This window comes from Plecotus auritus (assembly GCF_963455305.1).
Source record: "Plecotus auritus genome assembly, chromosome: 9".
Lineage (NCBI taxonomy): Eukaryota > Metazoa > Chordata > Mammalia > Chiroptera > Vespertilionidae > Plecotus > Plecotus auritus.
Genome location: NC_137783.1, coordinates 81,675,463 through 81,698,936, shown reverse-complemented (window position 1 = coordinate 81,698,936; position 23,474 = coordinate 81,675,463). Strand labels below are relative to the sequence as shown.

The 23,474-nt window shown below is 39.6% G+C and overlaps 1 protein-coding gene across 1 annotated transcript in view; it reads right to left on the bottom strand.

The window, feature by feature from the left end:
• The window catches only part of ATM (ATM serine/threonine kinase), a 158,200-nt gene that overhangs the window by 81,671 nt on the left and 53,055 nt on the right, over window positions 1-23,474 (bottom strand). Inside the window, exons 23-29 of the mRNA XM_080641742.1 lie at window positions 18,106-18,226; window positions 15,774-15,947; window positions 14,323-14,492; window positions 12,909-13,155; window positions 8,380-8,495; window positions 7,232-7,358; window positions 6,058-6,257 (exon numbers count right to left, since the gene is read on the bottom strand). Coding sequence (XP_080497868.1) covers window positions 6,058-6,257; window positions 7,232-7,358; window positions 8,380-8,495; window positions 12,909-13,155; window positions 14,323-14,492; window positions 15,774-15,947; window positions 18,106-18,226 — 1,155 coding nt within the window. The remainder of the gene's footprint in view (window positions 1-6,057; window positions 6,258-7,231; window positions 7,359-8,379; window positions 8,496-12,908; window positions 13,156-14,322; window positions 14,493-15,773; window positions 15,948-18,105; window positions 18,227-23,474) is intronic.

Genomic DNA, 23,474 nt, shown 5'->3' with positions numbered 1-23,474 from the left:
ATGCAAAAAAAAAAAAAAAAAAAACACCACACAAGTGCTGAGAAAAAATATTTACCAGTAAACAGATTAAAAAAAAAAAAAAAAAGACTTGAGGAACACTATCAAACATTTAAGAAGAGTTAACTCCAATATTTCCCAACTCTTCCAAAACAGAATAGAATTCTTCCCAATTCATTTGATGAGACCAGCATTTCTCTGATACCAAGCCAGATAAAGACACCACAGGAAAATTAAAATATCCAATACCTATATTTATCCAATATCTATATTTATGAATATAGTTGTAAAACTTCTCAATAAAATACTAGAAAATTAAATCTGAAGCATATAAAAAGGATTATATAAGATGAGCAAGTAGGATTTATTCCAGGAATGCAAGAGCAGGTGAATATGAGAAAAGCAATCCATGTAATATACATTAATGAAATTAATTATTGATCACCTCAATAAACACAGAAAAAGCATTTAACAAAAATCTAACACCCTTTTATGATAAAAACACCGAGAAAAACATAAATAGGTAAGAACTTCCTCAGCATAATGAGAGCAACCTATGAAAACATGGATAATAACATAATCAATGTTGAAAGACTGAAAGCTTTCCCACTAAGATCAGGAACAAAACAAGGATGCCAATTTTCACCAATGCTATTCAATATACACTAAACTCCTAGTCAGAGCAATTAGACAAGAAGAGGAAATACTAGTAAAAGGCATCAAAATCTGAAAGAAGTAAAACCATATCACAGATGGCATGATTACACACACACACACACACACACACACACACACATACAATTCCACAAGAAATCTACTAGTGGTAACAAACAAACTGAGCAAAGTTGCAGGTCATAAGATCAACATACAAAACTCAGCTGTGTTTCTATACACCAGCAACAACAATCCATAAAGGAAATTAAAAGGCAGTTCGATTTACAATAGCATCTAAAAGAACTAAATAACTGGAAATAAATTACCAAGGATATGAAAGACTTGTACACTAAAAACTAAAGAATGGATGAAAGAAATTTAAAATGTCCACAAATAAATGGAATGACTTTCTGTGTTCATGAATTGGAAGACAAACTATTAAGATATTAATACTATCTAAATAAGCACAAATTCAATGTGATCTCAATCAACATTTTATCACCCTTTTTTACACAAATGAAAAAGCTGACCATCAAATTCACATGGAATTAAAAGGAGCCTCAAGTAGCCAAAACAATATTGAAAAAGAATAAATTGGAGAACTCACTTCCTGATTTCAAAAATTACTATAAAGCTACAGTAATCAACACATCATGATATTGGCAAAAGGACAGACCAATGAAATAGAACTGAGAAGCCAGAAATAAGCCCATACACATCAATGGCCAACTGATTTTTGACAAAGTGCCAATTCCATTCAATGATGAAAGAATAGTCTCTTGCCCGGCCAGTGTGGCTCAGTGGTTGAGCATTGACCCATGAACTAGGAGGTCATGGTTCTATTCCTGGTCAGGACACATGCCCGGGTTTCGGGCTTGATCCCCAGTAGGAGACATGCAAGAGGCAATCAATCAATGATTCTCTCTCATAACTGATGTTTCTCTCTCTCTCTTCCTTGCTCTGAAATCAATAAAAACATTTTTAAAAAAAGAATATTGTCTTCAACAAAGAGTGCTGAAACAACTAGATTTCTACATGGAAAGAATGAAGTTGAACCCCCTAGCTCATACCATATATAAAAATTAAAATGCACTAAATATAAGAGTTCAAACAATAAAATCCTTAGAATACAGAGGAGAAAGTCTTCATGACCTTGGATTTGGCAATGGATTCTTATATATAATACCAAAAGCACATGGAACAAAGTAAAAAATTGGTAAACTTCATCAAAATTAAGAACATTTGTAATATCAAAACAATTTATAGAGGATGGAAGCAAAAAAACCTACTTGCAAATCACATAAGATTGCATACCTAGAATATATTTGCAAAGCACATATTAAGAGTTCAATATACTGACTATATAAAGACCTGCTACAGCTCAATGACAAAAAGATAACACAATTTAAAAATGGGGTCAAGATGACAGCATACAAAAAAGTGATACTGGCATCCTCCCACAGCCACATCAAAATTAAAACTAAACTGGAGAAACCAAGATGGCGGCATAGGTAAGCACCTAAACTGCTGCCTCGCACAACAATTTCAAAACTACAACTAAAAGACAGAACGGACACCATCCAGAACCACAGGAAAGCTGGCTGAGTGAAAATTCTACAACTAGAAGGAAAGAGAAAAGCTCACAGAGAATTGGAGGTACGGCAAAGGGTCTTTGTGCACGCAGAGAGGAAGGGTGGCTGAGAGCCTGGCTGACTTTCTCTGGCGGAAGGGGGAAGGAAGCCCCCGACTGCACTGAACCCCAGTTCTGACTGCACTGAACCCTAGTCCCGGGCGAAACCCCGTGGACCCAGGCTCATACAAGGGGAGTCTGGACTGTCAGGTAGAAAGAAAGGCACCCAGAGACTCGCAGACCCGGGGGAGACCCGGGGGAGCCCCGGCAGGCAGGGTTCTGGAGGCGCGCGCACCAGTGTGCACAAAGGCTGCGGAGGTTGCCACAGGCTTTCCCTAGCAGAAGGGAGTCGAAGCTCCTGACTGCACTGAACCCCAATTCTGATTGCACTGAACCCCAGTTCCAGGCGAGCCCCTGGGGACCCGCGCTCTTACGGGGAGGAATCTGGACTCTCGGGCAGAGACTCGGGAGCCAGGGAAGGCAGAGGTCTGCAGGTGCGCACAAAGGCTGCGGAGGTTGCCACAGGCTTTCCCTAGTGGAAGGGAGTCAGAAGCTCCTGACTGCACTGAGCCCCAGTTCTGACTGCACTGAACCCCAGTTCCAGGCGAGCCCCTGGGGACCCACGCTCTTGTGGGGGGAATCTGGACTCTCGGGCGGAGACTCGGGAGCCAGGGAAGGCAAAGGTCTGCAGGCACGCACGCGCGCAAGGGCAAGGCTGACTGGAAGCCAAGACTGTCTGCTCCGCCCTGAGACTCCACCCCATACAAGCTGAGCACAGAGGCTATTGCAATTTGGCAAGTCTAATCCTATAAGGCTGTCTCCAGCACCGAACTTCTCCCAGCGCAGACACAGCTGATCCTTACAGCCAACTGGCCTGGAGGTCAATTCCTCCCAGTGATACCAACAACAATCAAGACTTAACTACAACAAGGCTGTACACACAGTCCACAAAGGGGTGCACCAAGAGTGTCCACCTCAGGTGAACTGGGGAGGCCGACCCACTGGGCCATATAGGAAACCTAGCACACAAATCTACCCTACCAACTCAGGGAAACAGTGAAAATGCGTCAAAGAATCAGATCACAAACGAAAGAAATGGAGGAAAACAAACGACTGGATATAGAATTCAAAACCACGGTTATAAGGCTTTTTAAGAATATCCTAGAAAAGGCCGATAAATATAATGAGACCCTCAAAGATATGAAAAAGGACCAACTAGAAATTAAACATACACTGACTGAAATAAAAAATATTATACAGAGACCCAACAACAGACTAGAGGAACACAAGAATCAAGTCAAAGAATTGAAATACAAAGAAGCAAAAAACACTCAACCAAAAAAGCAAAAAGAAAAAAAAATCCAAAAAGTTGAAGATAGTGTAAGAAGACTCTGGGACAACTTCAGGCGTACCAACATCAGAATTATGGGGGTGCCAGAAGAAGAGAGAGAGCAAGATACTGAAAACCTATTTGAAGAAATAATGACCGAAAACTTCCCCCACCTGGTGAAAGAAATAGACTTACAAGTCCAGGAAGCCCACAGAACCCCAAACAAAAGGAATCCAAAGAGGACCACACCAAGACACATCATAATTAAAATGCCAAGAGCAAAAGACAAAGAGAGAATATTAAAAGCAGCAAGAGAAAAACAGTTAATTACCTACAAGGGAGTACCCATACGACGGTCAGCTGATTTCTCAACAGAAACTATGCAGGCCAGATGGGAGTGGCAAGAAATATTCAAAGTGATGAACAATAAGAACCTACAACCAAGATTACTCTACCCAGCAAAGCTATCATTCAGAATTGAAGGTCAGATAAAGAGCTTCACAGATAAGAAAAAGCTAAAGGAGTTCATCACCACCAAACCAGTATTATATGAAATGCTGAAAGGTATTCTTAAAGAGGAAGAAGAAAAAAGTAAAGATAAAAATTATGAACACAAATACATATCTATCAACAAGTCAACCTAAAAATCAAGTGAATTAAAAACCTGAGGAACAGAATAATCTGGTGAATAGAATCAGGGGCATAGAAAGGGAGTGGACTGATAATTCTCAGGGGGAAAAGGGTATGGGGGGGGGGTTCAGGAAGAGACTGGACAAAAATCATACACCCATGGATGAGAATAGTGGGGGGGAGGTAAGGGCAGAAGGTGTGGTGGGAACTGGGTGGCGGGGAGCTACGGGGGGGAAAAAGAGAAACAATTGTAATAATCTGAATAAAGATTTATTTTTTAACAAAAACACCGAAAAAAAGAATTAAAACTAAACTAGCCCTGGCCACTGTGACTCAGTTGGTTGAGCATCATTCCATGCATTGAGAAGTCGATGGTTTGATTCCTGGTTGGGGCACATACCAACGTTACAGGCTTGATCCCCAGTGGGGGACATTCAAAAGGCAGCCAATTGATGTTTCTCTCTCTCTAAAATCAATAAAACCATGTTTTTAAAAAATTAGAACTAAACTATAGAACAACCATTACTCAGAACTGCCTGAACTCTAGCTCAACAGAAGTCCTACAAATAAGGATATAAATGAAACCACATTCAGACAGGTAGGAAGGATGGAAACCGAAACCAGATGGTCCCACACCCATATGTGCGGTTAAAAATCGGGAAGGACATTTCCGCTGCAGAAGAGTGAGGAGTTCCAGACCCACACCAGGTCCCCCAGCCCAAGGTCACAGTGCCAGGAAGAGAAGTCCTTGTAACTGCTGACTGTGAAAACCAGTGGAGACTGTAAGACAAAAGGCTTATGGAATCCCAGGAGTCCCGCTTAAAGGTGCCAGGGACATACTGGGAAGAACTGAATTATCTGGTTTAAGGGATAGGATTGAAGGGGCAGTTTTCTCCCATACAGAAGTGCTGGCAGAGGTCACTGTTCCTTTGCTGAGTCTCCATCAATGTCCTCTCCCCAACCCCCACCCCCGGGGGTCCTAACCCACCCAACTTGCAGCCCACCCAAGCCATTTCCAGTGGCTTTTCAATACAAATGGCCTTTCTTGCATCATGCTGTAGTCTTTCCTAAAATCTCTCAAAGGTTCACAAACCCTAAACAAACACATCTGGCTCAGCATGCTCCATGCCCCTTGCTAATTGGCCCCAGGCCCAGCACTAATGGGAGTGCTATGCATCAAATCTGACTGGCTAATCCTGAGTTATATCTTCTTTCATAAAAAACAGGTAATCTAGTAAGTAAATGGGTTTCTCAAGTTCTATGAGCCAATCGGGCAAACTACTCAGACGCAAGGCAGGTGGGGTCATTAGAACCTATAATCTACAACCAGGTGGTCAGAGGCACAGACGATAACCTGGACTTGCCACTGGCATGTGATTGGGGTGGGGGGTAAGGGGAGGAAATCTTATAGAACTGAGAGCCTTTAACCTCTGGGATCTGACACTGTCTCATCAACATTGAGTTGAATTGTAGGACACCCAGCTGGGTCTGGAGAATTCCTTGGATATGTGTGAAAAACCTCCCCCCACCCTCCCACTCGCCCCTACACACACATTGGAATTGGTGACCAGAACTGCTATGGTAACATATATATTTCAAGCCATCTAAAATTAGAATTTTATTTTAAAAGGTTGAAGACCATTAGTACTTAAGATTTCTAGACTTGGAGAAGTAGTAGTGAAATTTATAAAGAAAACAGATAGATTTAAATTCAGGAAACAATACTCTGGTGTCTACCTCTTACGAGCATATAAATTTTCAATTAAGATAACAGGGTAGAAAAATATTTCAATCTTGGTCTATATATATTATTTACCTTTTGTTGATATAGTGAATCAAAGTATAAATAACATCTCGAAGAACAAAGGCCCAAGCTCCTCCTAAGCCAGTTTTTATATCTTTCAATAATAAACCAACAAACAGGTGATATATTTTAAGAATTCTATGCTTTTTATAAACATTATTTGTCTCTGTGGCTTGTTCACATATGGCTAAAAGAATTTTCTGATAGGAATCCTAGAAAATAAAGATACATTTTAGTAAAAACTTGTCAAATCACATATACTCAGGTATAATAAATACATTTTGTACTCAAAATAAATTACAGAATTTAGTTTTGGGTCTGATATCTAATGAAAAATATTACATTAAGAAAATTACTATCTTAAACATAACAACTTGCGAACCTAAAAATCAAGTGAATTAAAAACCTGAGGAACAGAATAATCTGGTGAATATAATAGAATCAGGGGCATAGAAAGGGAGTGGACTGATAATTCTCAGGGTGAAAGGGGTATGGGGGGTTCATGAAAAGAATGGACAAAAATCATACACCTATGGATGAGGACAGTGGGGGGGAGGTAAGGGCAGAAGGTGGGGTGGGAAATGGGTGGAGGGGAGCTATGGGGGGAAAAAGGAGAAATAATTGTAATAATCTGAATAAAGATTTATTTTTAAAAAAAAACATAACAACTATTGTCAATTTATTTAATTTTCATACACTATAATTAAATAGCATATTTGCCCAGCTGGTGTGGCTCAGTGGTTGAACATCGACCAGAAGGTCACAGTTAGATTCCCAGTCTGGCACATGCCCAGGATGAGGGCTTGATACCCAGTAGGGGGCATGCAGAAGGCAGCTGATCAATTATTCTCATTTTTAATGTTCCTATCCCTTCCTCTCTCTAAAATCCATAAAAGCATTATTTTTAAAAAATTAAAAATTATAGCATATTTTTTTAAAATTCTGAGCCAATATATGACTAAAATGTAACAAAAAAATTCAGCCCTCATATGTGACACATTTCAATTAATACTGACAAGTAAAATATAAAGATATAAACTTGTAAATAAGTGTTTTTCTTCTTAATTTATTCAGTTGAATTTTCCATTTGTTTACTTTTTTTCTCTTTACGATGTACGTATATAGATTTTCTGGCTGAAAAGAAGGAATTCTTGTCTCAGTTATTATACTACTAATGTATACTTACAGGGCTTTTGGAAAGAATTTCTAAAATGCTTTTAAACTTGGTTTTATGGCAACTGCTGATATAGGCAAATGTTGCTTTAATCACATTCGATGGAAAATGAGGTGGATTAGGAGCAGGATCCAAATCCCTAAGAGTTATAGGGAAAAAGTAATCATTTTCAGAACAAAATAATCAAGAAAAAATAGACTTGGTTGACAGACGAGTGTAATTCCAGAATAAAAATTATAATAACCTCAAATTTAAAAATTATTTCTCTACTGAAAAACTACTTTTAATAAAATGACATATCAGTCTATATTCATCAACCAGAGTATCTACATACCTTTACCTTCCAGGATTTAATCAGTTTTTAAATGATTTGCTTAAAAAAATCTTTTATGAAGTTAATGGTGATCCCACAAAGGAGACTTAATGTCACTCATTCTACTTCAGGTCTGAATTAAAGCTCTATGCTAGTACTGTAAACGGAATACTATTTAAGACACAGCAATCAAACACTATGTCACATGAAATTATATGTAAGTACTTTGGTAGGTGGTATTATTATTTCATATGCCTAGCACTATAGGGCATACCAAAAAAATAAAGGACGCTTTCCAGCCATTTACAAAATCAAGCTGGGAAAATAATTAACATTCATGTACAACCAAGTGAGTTTACACATCCAAATTAAATTGTAGCATAGTAATAATCTGATAGCTAATAAGGGTGATAAAGGAAAGGTGATCTAAAAACGCAAGTCATAGATAAGGAGAGGAGAACATAAAATAAAGTGTCATAAGGAAGAAAATTTGAAAAGACAACCAATGGCACAATGCTCAAATACTACAGAAACATTGAAGAAAAAAGCTCATTGAATTTGCGAACAGGTCAATTAGAAAAAAAACAGTTATTGCAGCAAGGCTACAGTAGACGCAGATAGGTTATTACTTCAATTCAAAGGAAGTCATTTTTAAAGAAATAATTTAAAAGCAGAGTATGTGCCTAAAAACTGAAATAGACAATTAAAGGTATCAACCAATACACTTGCCAATAAACTTCTAAAGTTGCAGCTAATTCTCTAAGTCTAAAATACCCATACCCTGATAAATATATAATGGAAAAAATTAAATTAAATCTGAAAATAAATTAAAATAAAATACCCCTACCCTGAAAAGTCACAGAGGTCAGTGCTTTGGTTGGCACCAGCAGTCCCAGGTTCATGTAACGTCATCAGTAACTCTACCACAATCTCTGGTAAATTAGTAACAAATAAATGGTCAATCTGCAAGGACATAAAATTAAATAAGTTTTTATGTTTGTGACCTTTAAGACGGCTCAAGGGGCTCATGTTATTGCCTCATTTCCAATATTATTGAGTGACCATAGAAGAAAATAGATAACCAAAGGTCTATCAGCAAGATCTACACCTAACTCCATTTTTTTCTGCTATGCAGCCAATTTATAAACGGAGAGGAAAATAAAGAAACCACACCAAACAAGACTCCCTTAATATGACCCTTTTATTTTAAAGAATCATTTTAACCCAGCTGGCATGGCTCAGTGGTTGAGCGTTGACCTATGAACCAGGAGGTCACGGTTGGATTCCTGGTCAGGGCATATGCCCAGGTTGCAGGTTCAGTCCTCAGGGTGGGGTGTGCAGGTGGCAGCCAATCAATGATTCTCTCTCATCATTGATGTTTCTATCTCTCTCCCTTTCCCTTTCTCTCTCAAATCAATAAAAAATTATATATTGTAAAAGAACCATTTTAATTGATGAAGGCTTCAGGTCTACATTAAATTGCTCAATCTAATCATTTCCTTGACAACTAAATTCCCCACTAATATATACTGCTCCTCAATCTGCAATTTACTCTTATTTGGGAATGCTATTTTACTTAGAAAACTTTACTAGTAAAAAGTCTCAGTGTCCAGCAATAATCATCTCTTTGTTCCCTGCATGACTTCTCCCTTGGTTGATATCCCAAATTCTAGTTGCTACCTACACTTCATCATCAACAATAGACTAAAACCTAACAGGAGCAAACTCTTTGTCAATCACTTCCTACTATAGGTAGCCTTACAAAGAGCATAAATTCTCTACATATAAAAAATGGGTCTGCTACTTTCCACCTCAACCAAATGTATGAAAACTGTGAAAGTCCTGAAGATGAATTTATTAGCTCTCCAAATAAAAAATAATAGTGCTTTAAACTACAGGGCAAATGGCTGATTTATTTGATACACAGGGAGGTTTGAAAATATTTCCTAATATAACAGAAATATGTTTTAATGTGACAAGAAAACTAATGTAAAAATCCTAGCCTTTCCCTTCGGCTTACATATCCATTGTCCACGTCATCATTTCCAAGGTTTCAGCCCTTGTAAAAAAATACAGCTTCATTTCAAAGTGTATTTATGATAAGTAAGGACAAATTGGTCAATCTAATTAATACCAGATGAAGCCTGGCCAGTGCGATTCAATGGCTGAGCATCAACCCATGAACCAAGAGGTCCCGGTTCAATTCCAGTTAGGGCACATGTAGTTTGGGGGCTCAATCCCAAGTAGGGGGCGTGCAGGAGGCAGCCAAATGATGTTTCTCTCTCATCAATGTTTCTATCTCTCTATCCCTTTCACTTCCTCTCTAAAAATCAATTTTAAAAAATTACAAAAAAATGAAAATTAACGAACATTTCCTTGCACATAAGATCCCAACGAACTTCACTAATTTCACGTGATTCTCTAATAAACCAGATATGTAATCTTAGCTTTAGTATATATAAATTGTTCAAATGTCTAGGTAGAGCTAAACAATCTCATGGTAAAGATTTTAGGCATTCAACAATTAATAGTTTTAAAAGATGCAAAGACTGATAATAGTTGGACCAACACTTACTGACAAAAAAAAAAAGAATCTAGAAGACTGATTCAGATAAAGCAGAAATTAGAGAAACTAAGAAAAATTAACTGATGACATTATGCTAAATTGAAACTAAAAGGAATCTACACAAATACAAGAGAAATATACAAATTGACCATAACTCCACAATGCCCACTAGCCAATCAGGAGCAAGTATGCAAATAAACCCAATAAAGATGGCAGGTTAATTTGCATATGCAGGTGTGGAGTGGATGGGGGGGGGTGGCTACTTGCGTGCGCACCAGCGCCAAGCAGCCTGCATCCCGGGGACAGGCATCCTTGGGACCCCAGGCCACTCTGAGCCTGTAGGCCCGCACGTAGCCCCAGAGCAGCCCGGGTCCAGGAACGACCCCCGGCCACTCTGGGCCTACATGCGCAGGCGCAGAGCAGCCAGGGGCAGGGCGGTCGCTTACACAGGTGCCAGCGCCAAGCAGCCTGCGTTCCAGGGACAGGCGTTCTCGGGAGCCAGGCCGCTCTGAGCCTGTAGGCCTGTGCGTAGGCCCGGTGCAGCTGGGGTCCCAGAACAACCCTCTGGCCACTCCGGGCCTAGGCACGCAGGCACGGAGCAGCTGGGGGCGGGAACATCCCCAGGACCCAGGCACTACAAGCTGGCGCGCACGCAAGCAGCCGCGGGCAGGGTGGGAACGTACCCCGCAGCGAGTGAGCACACAGTAGGGCCCTGCTTGCCCCTGGCTATTGCAGCAAGGGGCAAGCAGTCCCCCGCAGGGCCCCGACAGAGAGCAGACAGCAGAGCCCTGCTTGCCCTGGCCCTGGTGGCTAAGGGCAAGCAGGTTCGCAGAGAGAGCAGAGAACTACGGGGAGTAGGCCTAAGCTGTCAGTAGGACATCCCCTGAGGGCTCCCAGACTGGAGAGGGTGCAGGTCAGGCTGAGGGACCCCCCGTCCGTGCACAAATTTTGTGCACTGGGCCCCTAGTTTAGTATATTTCTTTTACCAAGAAGCTAAGATATCAAGGTTTAATGTAATAAATTTCCCTCCTAGACTAATTCTGATTGAAAATTGCTATCGTTTGGCCTGAATACATAAAAAAGAATAGTAAGATCAGGCCTGCTCAGAAGTCTAAGCTAGGAGATTGGGTGGGAGGTGGGTAGAGACAGAGTGTTTCTCATAAATTCCATTACGTCTGGTGTTCCAACATTCTGCTCCAACTGTCACATTTGTCACCAGACTAGACTTACAACTACCTGACTGCCAATGGTCTACCTAAGTAACTTTGAATCTTGCTGTTCCATTTCTTGGTTCAACATAGATAAATGGGCAACCAAAAAAAGAATCTCTCGAATTTCATTCTTACTAGAGGCCCATTGCACAAAGATTCGTGCAATAGGCCTTCCTTCTCCTGGCTGCCAGGCACCGGTTTTCCTCCAGCACCTGGGACCCAGACCTTCGCTCCTTAAGGCTTGGCTTCTCCACTCCGGCTGCAGTGAGGCTTAGCTTCTCCGCTCCGGCCACAGTGGAGAAGTAAAGCCTCTTGTCTTCAGTTGTCTTCAGTCTTCAGTCTTTGCTTGGGCCGGAGCCTTCAGTCTTCGCTTCGTGCCTGCATATGCAAATTAACCCGCCATCTTTGTTGGGTTAATTTGCATACTCTCTCCTGATTGGCTGGTGGGTGTCACGGAGGTATGGTCAATTGCATATTTCTCTTTTATTAGTGTAGATGTTAACCAAATTTGGTTAGTCACCCTTACTTACACTGAAAAAAAATTTGAACTGACCAATCATCTTTTACCTTAAAAAAAGATTATACAGGGTGGGGCAAAAGTAGGTGTATAGCTATGAGTACATAAAACAGTTTATTCTTGTGTTATTATTTAATTATTGTACTATTTTCCATAAGAACAACTGTAACCCTACTTTTGCCACACCCTGTATGTGTTTTAATATAAGTTGCTTCAAATAATTTTGAATTTATGTAAAATACTGTAAATCAAAAATTGTTAGACCCTTTTTTACTTGAGTCCATCTTTATCAAACAATGTATACTTTATATATATACTAAGTGGTTAGGATGCATCAGCAAGAAAGAAAAAGGAAAATTCTACCTTCATAGTACTTATAGTAGAGATGATTGATAAAAAACAATGATAAAAAACATAATCCTTAAGTCAATGATACCATAATCAGAAGGTAGTTGTGGAAAAAAGAAAGAGCAAGGTATGGAAATTTGGGGTTGTATTTTTCTTTGAAAAGTGAAGGGTTTAATGAGATTAAAGTAGAAATGAGGAAGATTTTCCTATACATTGTTCAGTGCTGGTTGAATTTAACTTGGATTTATTATTACTGCCAATTATAATAAATTTTAAGAAGGAAAAAAAAGAAAATTATTTAAAAGTTATTTTTTAAAATTTCTGATTAAAAACATTTCATTTAAAAGCCGATCAAACCCAGCTGGTGTAGCTCAGTTGTTGAGCGTTGACCATGAACCAAAAGGTCACTGGTTTGATTCCCTGTCAGGGCACATGCCCAGGTTTCGGGTTCAATCCCCAGTAGAGGCATGCAGGAGGCAGCTGATTGATGTTGTTTCTTTAATCGAAGTTTCTATCTTTATATCCCTCTCCCTACCTTTCTCTCTAAAAATATCAATAAAGGCATATTTTTTTAAAGGTCAATCAAAAGGAGAGAACACTACAACAATTCATGGACTGTCTATGCTAGATAGTGATTTCCACATTAAATTTAACTTCATAAAGAACCTTAAAATTTTAAAGTTACATCTCAGATCAATTAGGGGATAAAATGTAAGTAAAAGTTGAAGTCATACCTGTTTTCCTAGTAAGTTTTCATCTTTAAGCATATCATAAACTTTGGTAGCAGTCTCTCTTTGCTGTGCCATCCCACTGTCTCCTATACTCTCATAGGCAAAGTAAGGAAGAATATTGACAAGGATCTTTGGAAAGCAGTCTATTAGAAGACGCTTCCAATCTTCCTGAATGTGATTAGCAATGGATTTCACCTCATCAAAATCACTTCTGATCACCAGGTGAGGAATCAAAACCTTATAACAAGATCTAAAACATAAAAAATTAAAAAATATATATTGTATATAACTTTTCAAAGTAAAGTTTTATTATAGTTCTTAAAATAATAAAATTCTTTAAATAAATATTAGAATATTATTTTATCTAGCTGAAGCATTCTTACTGTAATTTTATAAATGGAAAAATGAAGTTAAGTACATTTTAGTCACATTAAAAAGAATAGAGATCATAGAATATACTACCCTAATTCCATGATCAAAAAAACTAGAATTTATGTTTACTTCTTTTGCATAAGCAATTTATATAAAACTAGAGGCCTGGTGCACAAAATTTGTGCCTGGGTAGGGTCCCTAAGCCTGTTTGGGGATCAGGGCCGATCAGGGCCTTCTGGCTGCCAGCCAGGGCCTCCCTTCTCCTCACTGCATGTTGCTGGCCAGGGCCTTCTTTTGTTCTGCACCGCCCCGTGGTGGTCAGCGCACGTCACAACAAATGATCGAACTTCCGGTTGGTTGAACTCCCAAGGGGACACTTTGCGTATTAGGCTTTTATATATATAGATGATTGTAAAATGAAATGTGAAAGCAATTTATAAATTCAAAGAATAAATGTAAATATTATTGTCAAACTGAATGAATAAGAACCACTAAACAATAATGAACGGCCTTCCCATCATCCTGTGTACACATTACTCTTTAGTTGTTTCAAACCTTTCCATCTTCAAAATTTTCTTCTCTACAGTTAGTTAGCTAAATAAGTACTTTTACATTAAAATAGAAATAATGACTAAATGTCCTACAGTCAAACAACAGAAAACAAAAACAAGGCAGAAATAACCAGTCACTATTGGTTTATCTTTCACTTTTCATAGAAAAGATTACCAAATGTTAAAGCTAAAAGGAACATTAAGATCTCCTTGTGTAAATCTCTTACTTTACAGATTAAAAACCTCAAGTCCCAACAGATGGTTACATGGCTTGTCTAGTCACATAGCTGGTAACTGGCACGGCTAGGACCAGATCCAAAGTCCAGGGATTCCCTTCAATACACTTTCATTAAAATAAGCTGTCCTGCTTCTCATACTATAAACCTCCCAAATCTGTGCATGGGGGGCTAGAGAGTGGCGGGGGGGGCAGAGACTGGGATTGCCAAACATTATCATCTAATTTTAAGTTAAACATAGTTCACATGTAAACCTACCTATAGAAATCCCCAATGTTTGTGTAGTTTAACAAAATGAAAGGAAAAGAAGATAAGCTGTGTTCAGTATCTTGAAGATTTAGCCATTCCAAAACCAGATAATCCAAGTGAGAAGCCATGAAGTCTTCTAAATGTCTATATCCAAAAGTTTCAGAAATTTTTTCTAAAACCTATACAAATAAAAAAGAAGTCAATGCTTTAAGAAAATAGCAAAGCAATATGTTATTTAAATCCTTGTTAATATTTACTAACAGTATAACTTTAAGCATTCATTTAACTTTTCTTTATCTTGATTTATTCATCTATAAGATGGGGATAATAAAAGTATCCACTTCAGCAAGACTAAATAAGAAAAATGTACTTAATATAATTAGCACCATGCCTGGCACATAGCAAATTCTTAAAAAATGTTAATAAAAACAGAAAAAGTTGAAATTTTAAACATTTAATTATATTCCAAAAGAAAGTCTAAAGCAGGAATGGGGAACCTTTTACTGCCAAGGGCCATTTGGATATTTATAACATCATTCACAGTCCATACAAAATTATCAACTTAAAAATTAGCCTGCTATATTTGGTCAAACAATCAATTCACTCACTCCTAATGCCTTGGTAGGGCCAGACCAAATGATTTCATGGGCCTTATATGGCCCATGGGGCAGATGTTCCCCACCCCTGGTCTAAAGTAAAATAATTCTTCTTCTCAGTCCTAAACCCAAATGAGAAAATACTAAACACTATATTCCACTTATAATAATAACTAGATGTTGCAATTGTTTGTTTGTTTGTTTGTTTTTAAAAAAGCAACTATCTTAATCCTGAGAAGTAAAAGGTTAACTTGTCTAAGACTGGATTACCCATGGGTTGGCCTATTGCAAAGCCCCACAGAAACCAGGTTGTCAGCAGGCTACTGAGCTGTCACTGGTTCATCATATAAAAATCTACACTGGAAGGGCTTGGAACTTCCCAAACCATGAATGCTGAGGTAATGGAACAAGCCAGGAATGAACATTCCACAACACTGTGCTGATAAAATTGCAAGGCTAGACCCCGGTCTTCCTTTCCTAATCATGCAACTTAAAAGCTCTAAAATTCCATGCCTGACTCTGCTAGATCCCAATGTCCTGCACCAGAATCAACCAGGCAGAACACTCACTACTGCTGTTTTCTCTGTGTTTCAGTCAATAAATGCTATTCCAGAGGGCCTGGTCTCCATGACAATAGGTCATTCACCCTTGTTAGTTTAATGAATACCTGTGAAATGTTCTTGAACTGAATGCAAGAAATAACACGGTATACAAATAAATACACTATTTTAAAACACATTATTAAAAAATAAAACTGTCTCTAAGTCTTTTGTAAGTGCCATTTTAAAATTCTAGTTTAACTTTTTTAATTGTTTAAAAATTAACCAAGGAAGATTATAATAATAAATATTCATCCACATGTACCTTTTTAATGAGGTGAGGTTCTAATCCATTATCTTTTACAGACTTGCATAGGGCAAACAAAGCCTGCTTTTCACAGACAGGACTACAGTATAAAACCACAGCTATTGTCATCAGTAAAACAGCTTTTCTATTATAAATCTCATCCAAAAGTTCAGGGTTCTCAGCTCTGTGGGACTTTAAAAGAATTTTCAGAACAATAATATAAATATTTAAACATTACAAATAAACCAATGAGGATAAAATCGAAGTACACTATGACAACATTTAAGCAGTCAATGAACAGTTTTAAATCATACAGTGATGAAGCTCAGAGTAGAGATTTTGAGAAAATATCAGAGTTTCTAGAGTGGCACAGACTGCTTTTGATAACATATTATGTAAAGAACTGCTAAACATTTCAGTGATGTATAAAGCACATCAAAGAAAAAAAAGGAATATCAAGTAGGTGAGAGAGATTAAAAGTTCCTCTTCAACTACCAAGTATACTTCATAAGATGTATATCATCATTACAACAATATATACCTCTTTATATTCTTTAAAATATTATCATATTTTTATCAAAAGGAACAATCAAAACATGCAACTAGGTAGGATGACATACGCTTCAATAATTATAATATCCCTACAAATATGTACATTTTTTGATTAGTTATACTTGACAGAAGTTTCTCTTCACATTTAGAAAAAAATTACTCTCTGATGCTAGCTCTGGTTTTTGGTACAAGAAAAAGTAAGGACCTAATTCCTTTACTAAATGGCAATCAACATGCTCAAAAACAGCTCTGAGATCAATGAGTCAACTCCACCTATTCCTTATAAGAAATGGATCTACAAACTCTCTAACATCCTAATTAAAAGTCTACTTTACTTTTACTGAGACCAAACTCAACATGCTAGCTGCCCTCTCAAATGTATAGAAGAGCCCTAGCTGGTTTGGCTCAGTGGATAGAGCACTGGCCTGTGGACTGAAGGGTCCCAGGTTCGATTCCAGTCAAGAGCACATGCTCAGGGTGTGGGCTCAATCCCCAGTAGGTGGCGTGCAGGAAGCAGCCAATCAACGATTATCTCTCATCATTGATGTTTCTATCTCTCTCTCCCTCTCCCTTCCTCTCTGAAATCAATAAAAATATATTTAAAAAATAAAATAAAACGTTCAAATTCTTTCTATCAACCTGTTCATGACAGTATGCGTCTATCAATGATGTCAAAGACAGACTGCTTTTTTGAAAGACTGTTACAATGTTGATTCATAGTATGCTCTCAAATGTAAAACTTCTTAGGTCTTTTTCTAAATGAATTGTTGTCAGGACAATATTTTCCCTTTTTGCACATGACAGGCTAATTTTAAAATGTATGATATACATTATCTCTATTAATTTTATAATATTTACACTCATTTTTCAAATCTATTGAAATCTTTTACTAAATTCACATTCTTTACACAACTGTCCTTTTCAGTCTTGTGCTATCACAGATTAGTCATTTAATTAACTGCCTCATATAGCTTTTATAAACAAAATAAGGCATAAATAAATGAATAAATTCTAAGCCTAGGACAATTTTCATTTTAAGAAAAAAAATCATTATTCTACAGAGAAATATGAAAATCGAGAGGTTCACTAAAGGACACCGTGGTAATTTGATATTCCCTATTAGAACATTTTTCTCAATCGATTTCTTCCCATTGTTACCTATTCTCTGAACTAGATTTTGTCCAGCTCTTATAAAAAAATTCTTTTAATAAAAAAGAAAACCAGCCAAAACCGGTTTGGCTCAGTGGATAGAGCGTCGGCCTGCGGACTCAAGGGTCCCGGGTTCGATTCCGGTCAAGGGCATGTACCTTGGTTGCGGGCACATCCCCAGTGGGAGGTGTGCAGGAGGCAGCTGATCGATGTTTCTCTCTCATCGATGTTTCTAGCTCTCTATCCCTCTCCCTTCCTCTCTGTAAAATATCAATAAAATATATTTAAAAAAAAAAAAAAAAGAAAAAGAAAACCATTTATAATCCTAGAAAATTCAGGAAATTGTTTTCCAACAAAAATGCTACATATAAGTTGAACCAAAGGAAATTGACATTATTCTACTAATTCTGACCAATAAATACAAATATTTCAATTAGTTCACACGGCTGTTTTAGTCTTTTTTTTTTTATTGTTGACATTATAGATGTTTCCCACAACCCCCACTCCTTTCCCACCCTTCCTGTTATAGTCTAACTTTATACTGTAAACTATTAGATAGAAACTGTCTTGGGCCAAAGTTGGTAAAGTAATATATGGTAATATTTATAGAAAGTATACGATAATAGCAAATACACATTACTGAAATTACCACTGCTCTCATTCCTTCCTGAGCTTTCAGGTACGCATTTTCAAAAGCTGTTTGCTGAAGCTTCAAAGGAAGTGCTTTCAATAACGTGGAAGAACCTGCTTGTTTCATATCCTGAAATAACCTTAAAAAAAAGTGAAATAATTTTTTACCTTAAACCATACTTCCCATTACATATTACAGGACAAAAATAAGTCACTCTGTGAGACATACTAATAGGTCTTCTTTCAAAAGACAATAAAATATGAGTGCACTTAAAAGAGGTTAAAATCCATTGCTGAATAATAGTAGAGTCTTTGCCATATTCTTCATTTTCCCCTAAAACCAAAAAGGGTCTCAAAGACCTTTTAGCTTACTGTCCAAACCTGAATTGGCCTGAACTCAAACTACCCAGAAAAGGAAAATTGTCCTCTGGTCTAATGACAATTAGAAGGAGCTACAGACTCTTATTAGTATGTTAACCTGTTCTAATATTCAATCATCCTGAAAGTGAATAGCTTAATGTCTTGATGTTCCACTTAAATATTTTCTTATGTTATGGAAAACAGTTGATCAGTGCCATTTGCAAAAATCCTATCTAATAAAGAGGGAATATGCTAATTGACCATCACTCCGTCACAAAGATAGCTGCACCCACAGCTGAGGCCAAGTTCCCACAAGGAGCCTTAATGAGCAATCATCAGCAGGGACCTGAGGCTACGCCCTCCCCCGCCCCCATGGGGCTTGACAGGGGACCTCAGGCCATGTTCCCCACCCGGCAGGGCTTGACAGGGGACCTCAAGGTGCGCTTCCCATCTGGTTCTGGGCTAGGGGACCTCAGGCTGCTCCCCCCGCCCCAGTGCCAGGCCAGGGGACCTCAGGCCTCGCCTCCCACCAGGTGGGGCTTGACAGGGGACTTCAGGCCACGCCCCCCACCCTGGCACCAGGCTGGGGGACCTCAGGCCACACTCCCCGACCCAGCACCCAGCCAGGGGACCTGAGACTGTTCACCCCTGCCTGGTGGGGTTTGACAGGGTACCTCAGGACATGCTCCCCACTCAGAGGGGCTTGACGGGGGATCTCAAGGTGCACCCCCAGTGCTGGGTCGGGGAAACTCAGGCCACGCTCCCCGCCCAGCGGGGCTTGACAGGGTACCCGAGGCTGCACCCTCCTGCTGGTGGGGCTTGACAGGGGGTCTCAGGCCATGTTCCCCACCTGGCGGGGCTTGACGGGGGACCTCAAGGCACACCCCCAGCCCCGGTCTGGGCTGGGGGACTTCAGGCCACGCCCCCCATCCTGGTGCTGGGACAGGGGACCTGAGGCTATGCCCCCTGCCCAGCAGGGCTTGACAAGGGTGGACTGGCCGGGTCTGGATCTAGCCCAATGGGGGGGCGGACGGCTGGGTCTGGGTCTCATGCGATTTTGAGGCGCATGTGGGTGGGCAGGGACTTGACTCTGGGTCCCATGGTGCGCCCCAGACTCTGACAGGAGGAAGGTTTTCATATACATTTTACTAATTTTCTTTCATCTCTGACACTTCTATTATAGAGAAAGGGCAAATAGGAATATTAAATTATTTCCTCTAATTATTTTTTTTTTTTTTTTTATCTTTATTCAGATTATTACAATTATTTCTCCTTTTTCCCCCCATAGCTCCCCTCCACCCCTTTCCCACCCCACCTTCTGCCCTTACCTCCCCCCCACTGTCCTCATCCATAGGTGTATGATTTTTGTCCATTCTCTTCATGAACCCCCCCATACCCCTTTCCCCCTGAGAATTATCAGCCCACTCCCTTTCTATGCCCCTGATTCTATTATATTCACCAGATTATTCTGCTCCTCAGGTTTTTAATTCACTTGATTTTTAGGTTGGCTTGTTGATAGATATGTATTTGTTGTTCATAATTTTTTCTCTTTACTTTTTTCTTCTTCCTCTTCTTTAAGAATACCTTTCAGCATTTCATATAGTACTGGTTTGGTGGTGATGAACTCCTTCAGCTTTTTCTTATCTGTGAAGCTCTTTATCTGCCCTTCAATTCTGAATGATAGCTTTGCTGGGTAGAGTAATCTTGGTTGTAGGTTCTTGCTATTCATCACATTGAAAATTTCTTGCCACTCCCGTCTGGCCTGCATAGTTTCTGTTGAGAAGTCAGCTGACAGTCGTATGGGTGCTCCCTTGTAGGTAATTAACTGTTTTTCTCTTGCTGCTTTTAATATTCTCTCTTTGTCTTTTGCTCTTGGCATTTTAATTATGATGTGTCTTGGTGTGGTCCTCTTTGGATTCCTTTTGTTTGGGGTTCTGTGGGCTTCCTGGACTTGTAAGTCTATTTCTTTCACCAGGTGGGGGAAGTTTTCGGTCATTATTTCTTCAAATAGGTTTTCAGTATCTTGCTCTCTCTCTTCTTCTGGCACCCCCATAATTCTGATGTTGGTACGCTTGAAGTTGTCCCAGAGTCTTCTTACATTATCTTCAACTTTTTGGATTTTTTTTTTTGCTTTTTGCTTTTTCGGTTGAGTGTTTTTTGCTTCTTTGTATTTCAATTCTTTGACTTGATTCTTGTGTTCCTCTATTCTGTTTCTGGGTCTCTGTATAATATTTTTTATTTCAGTCAGTGTATGTTTAATTTCTAGTTGGTCCTTTTTCATATCTTCGAGGGTCTCGTTATATTTATCGGCCTTTTCTAGGATATTCTTAAAAAGTCTTATAACGGTGGTTTTGAATTCTATATCCAGTCGTTTGTTTTCCTCCATTTCTTTCGTTTGTGATCTGATTCTTTGACCCCGCATTTTCACTGAATCCCTGAGTTGGTAAGGTAGATATTTGTGCTAGGTTTCCAATATGGCCTAGTGGGTCTGCTTCCCCAGTTAACCTGAGGTGGACACTCTTGGTGCACCCCTTTGTGGACTGTGTGTACAGCCTTGTTGTAATTAAGTCTTTATTGTTGTTGGTATCACTGGAAAGAATTGACCTCCGGGCCAGTTGGCTGTAAGGATCAGCTGTGTCTATGCTGGGAGAAGCCCGGTGCTGGAGACAGCCTTATAGGATTAGACTTGCCAAATTGCAATAGCCTCTGTGCTCAGCTTGGATGGGGTGGAGTCTCAGTCTTGGCTTCCTGTCAGCCCCGCCCCTGCGCGCATGTGCGCTTTCAGTCCTCCGCCTTCCCCAGCTCGAGTCTCCGCCTGAGAGTCCAGACTCCCCCCACAAGAGCGTGGGTCCCCAGGGGCTCGCCTGGAACTGGGGTTCACTGCAGTCAGAACTGGGGCTCGGTGCAGTCAGAATCCTCTGACTCCCCTCCACTAGGGAAAGCCTGTGGCAACCCCCGCAGCCTTTGTGCGCACCAGCGCGGCGCGTGTGCGCACTTTCAGTCCTCCGCCTTCCCCGGCTCCTGAGTCTCCGCCCGAGAGTCCAGACTCCCCCTACAAGAGCGTGGGTCCCCAGGGGCTCGCCTGGAACCGGGGTTCACTGCAGTCAGAACTGGGGCTCAGTCAGGATCCTCTGACTCCCTTTCACTAGGGAAAGCCTATGGCTACCTCCGCAGCCTTTGTGCGCACTGGCCCGTGTGCGCCTTCAGACTTCTGCCTTTCCCAGCTCGCGGTCCGAGGCTTCCTTCCCCCTTCCGCCAGAGGAAGTCAGCCAAGCTCTCAGCCGCCCTTCCTCTCTGCGCGCACAAAGCCCCTTTGCCGTACCTCCAATTCTCTGTGAGCTTTTCTCCTTCCTTCTAGTTGTAGAATTTTCACTCAGCCTGCTTTCCTGTGGTTCTGGATGGTGTCCGTTCTGTCTTTTAGTTGTAGTTTTGAAATTGTTGTGCGAGGCAGCAGTTTAGGTGTTTACCTATGCCGCCATCTTGGTTTCTCCTATTTCCTCTAATTAATCCCCTTTTAATGTGCACGAATTTCGTGCACTGGGCCACTAGTCCTAGTATATTTAAGGACAACTCTTCAATCAATTTTGTCCTTTATGCTCTTTTTGTATCAAGACTTTTAAACTTTTTGGTGTTCCTCTGATTCCTCGAATTTCTTTAATTTCTCTTAAAATGTCCAATATTAGATATCTAACAAGTAAACACCTAAAAAAGAAATCAAGTGCTATGTTCATGACATTCTTGAATTTATACATTTTTATTTTTTTTATTTATTTTTTTAAATATATATTTTATTGATTTTTTACAGAGAGGAAGGGAGAGGGATAGAGAGTTAGAAACATCAATGAGAGAAACATTGATCAGCTGCCTCCTGCACACCTCCCACTGGGGATGTGCCCGCAACCAAGGTACATGCCCTTGACCGGAATCGAACCCGGGACCCTTCAGTCCGCAGGCCGACGCTCTCTCCACTGAGCCAAACCCATCAGGGCGAATTTATACATTTTTAAATCTTAAGAGATTATGTGATGCTACTACTACACTGCTTTATTACATTCAACTTATGATCCTCTATAACTTCCTTTTTTTAAGTTCTTTTAAAAAATGCTTTTATTATAGTTTGCATACAATATTACAATAGTTTCATAGTGACTCAACATTTATATACTTTACAATGTGAACATCACACTAACATAACAATCTGTCACCATGCAAAGTTATTACATTATTATTGACTATATTCCCTGAGCTGTATACTATACCTTCGTGGCTTATTTATTTTATAGCTGGAAGATTGTGCCTCTTATTCCCCTTCACCTTTTTCATCCATCCCCACTCCCTTCTGGCAACTATCAGTTTTTTCTTTGTTTCTTTGAGTATAACTTCAGGGCTTTAATTCAGTATATATTTTCTATCTTCTAAGACTTGAAGTAAAGCACACATTCATTAGTAACCCTTACAATGCACTATGGTTTACTGAAGACTCCCAAACCTAAGAAGTTAGACACAATTCTATTTATACAAACATTATTGTCATCATATTCAAACTTTGGACACATTAGGTTATCTAACACATATATTGAGGTGACTGCTGGAGCAATTTCTTTACAGTGATTTTTAATTATTGGTCACTTACATGTGAACAGCAAAGTTACTCAAAATGATTTTCTGCTTTACTGTTTTAAAAGTATAATGTAGGAGGATCCAAGATGGTGGCGAAGGTAAACACCTAAACTGCTGCCTCGCACAACAATTTCAAAACTACAACTAAAAGACAAAATGTCTATCACCCAGAACCACGGGAAAGCTGGCTGAGTGGAAGTTCTACAACTAGAAGGAAAGAGAAAAGAGCAGTGAGACATGCACAAGTGCTGAAAAACTGAGGTACGGAGGCGCGGCGGGCTACTGGGAGCTCTACTTTTTTCAACCCAAAGGGAAATAAGCTCCAATTACTCCCAACTCCAGTTTCTGGGGAGACGCGGGGGACCCAAACTCCTACGGGGAGAAGCTGGACTGTCTGCTATCGGGTTG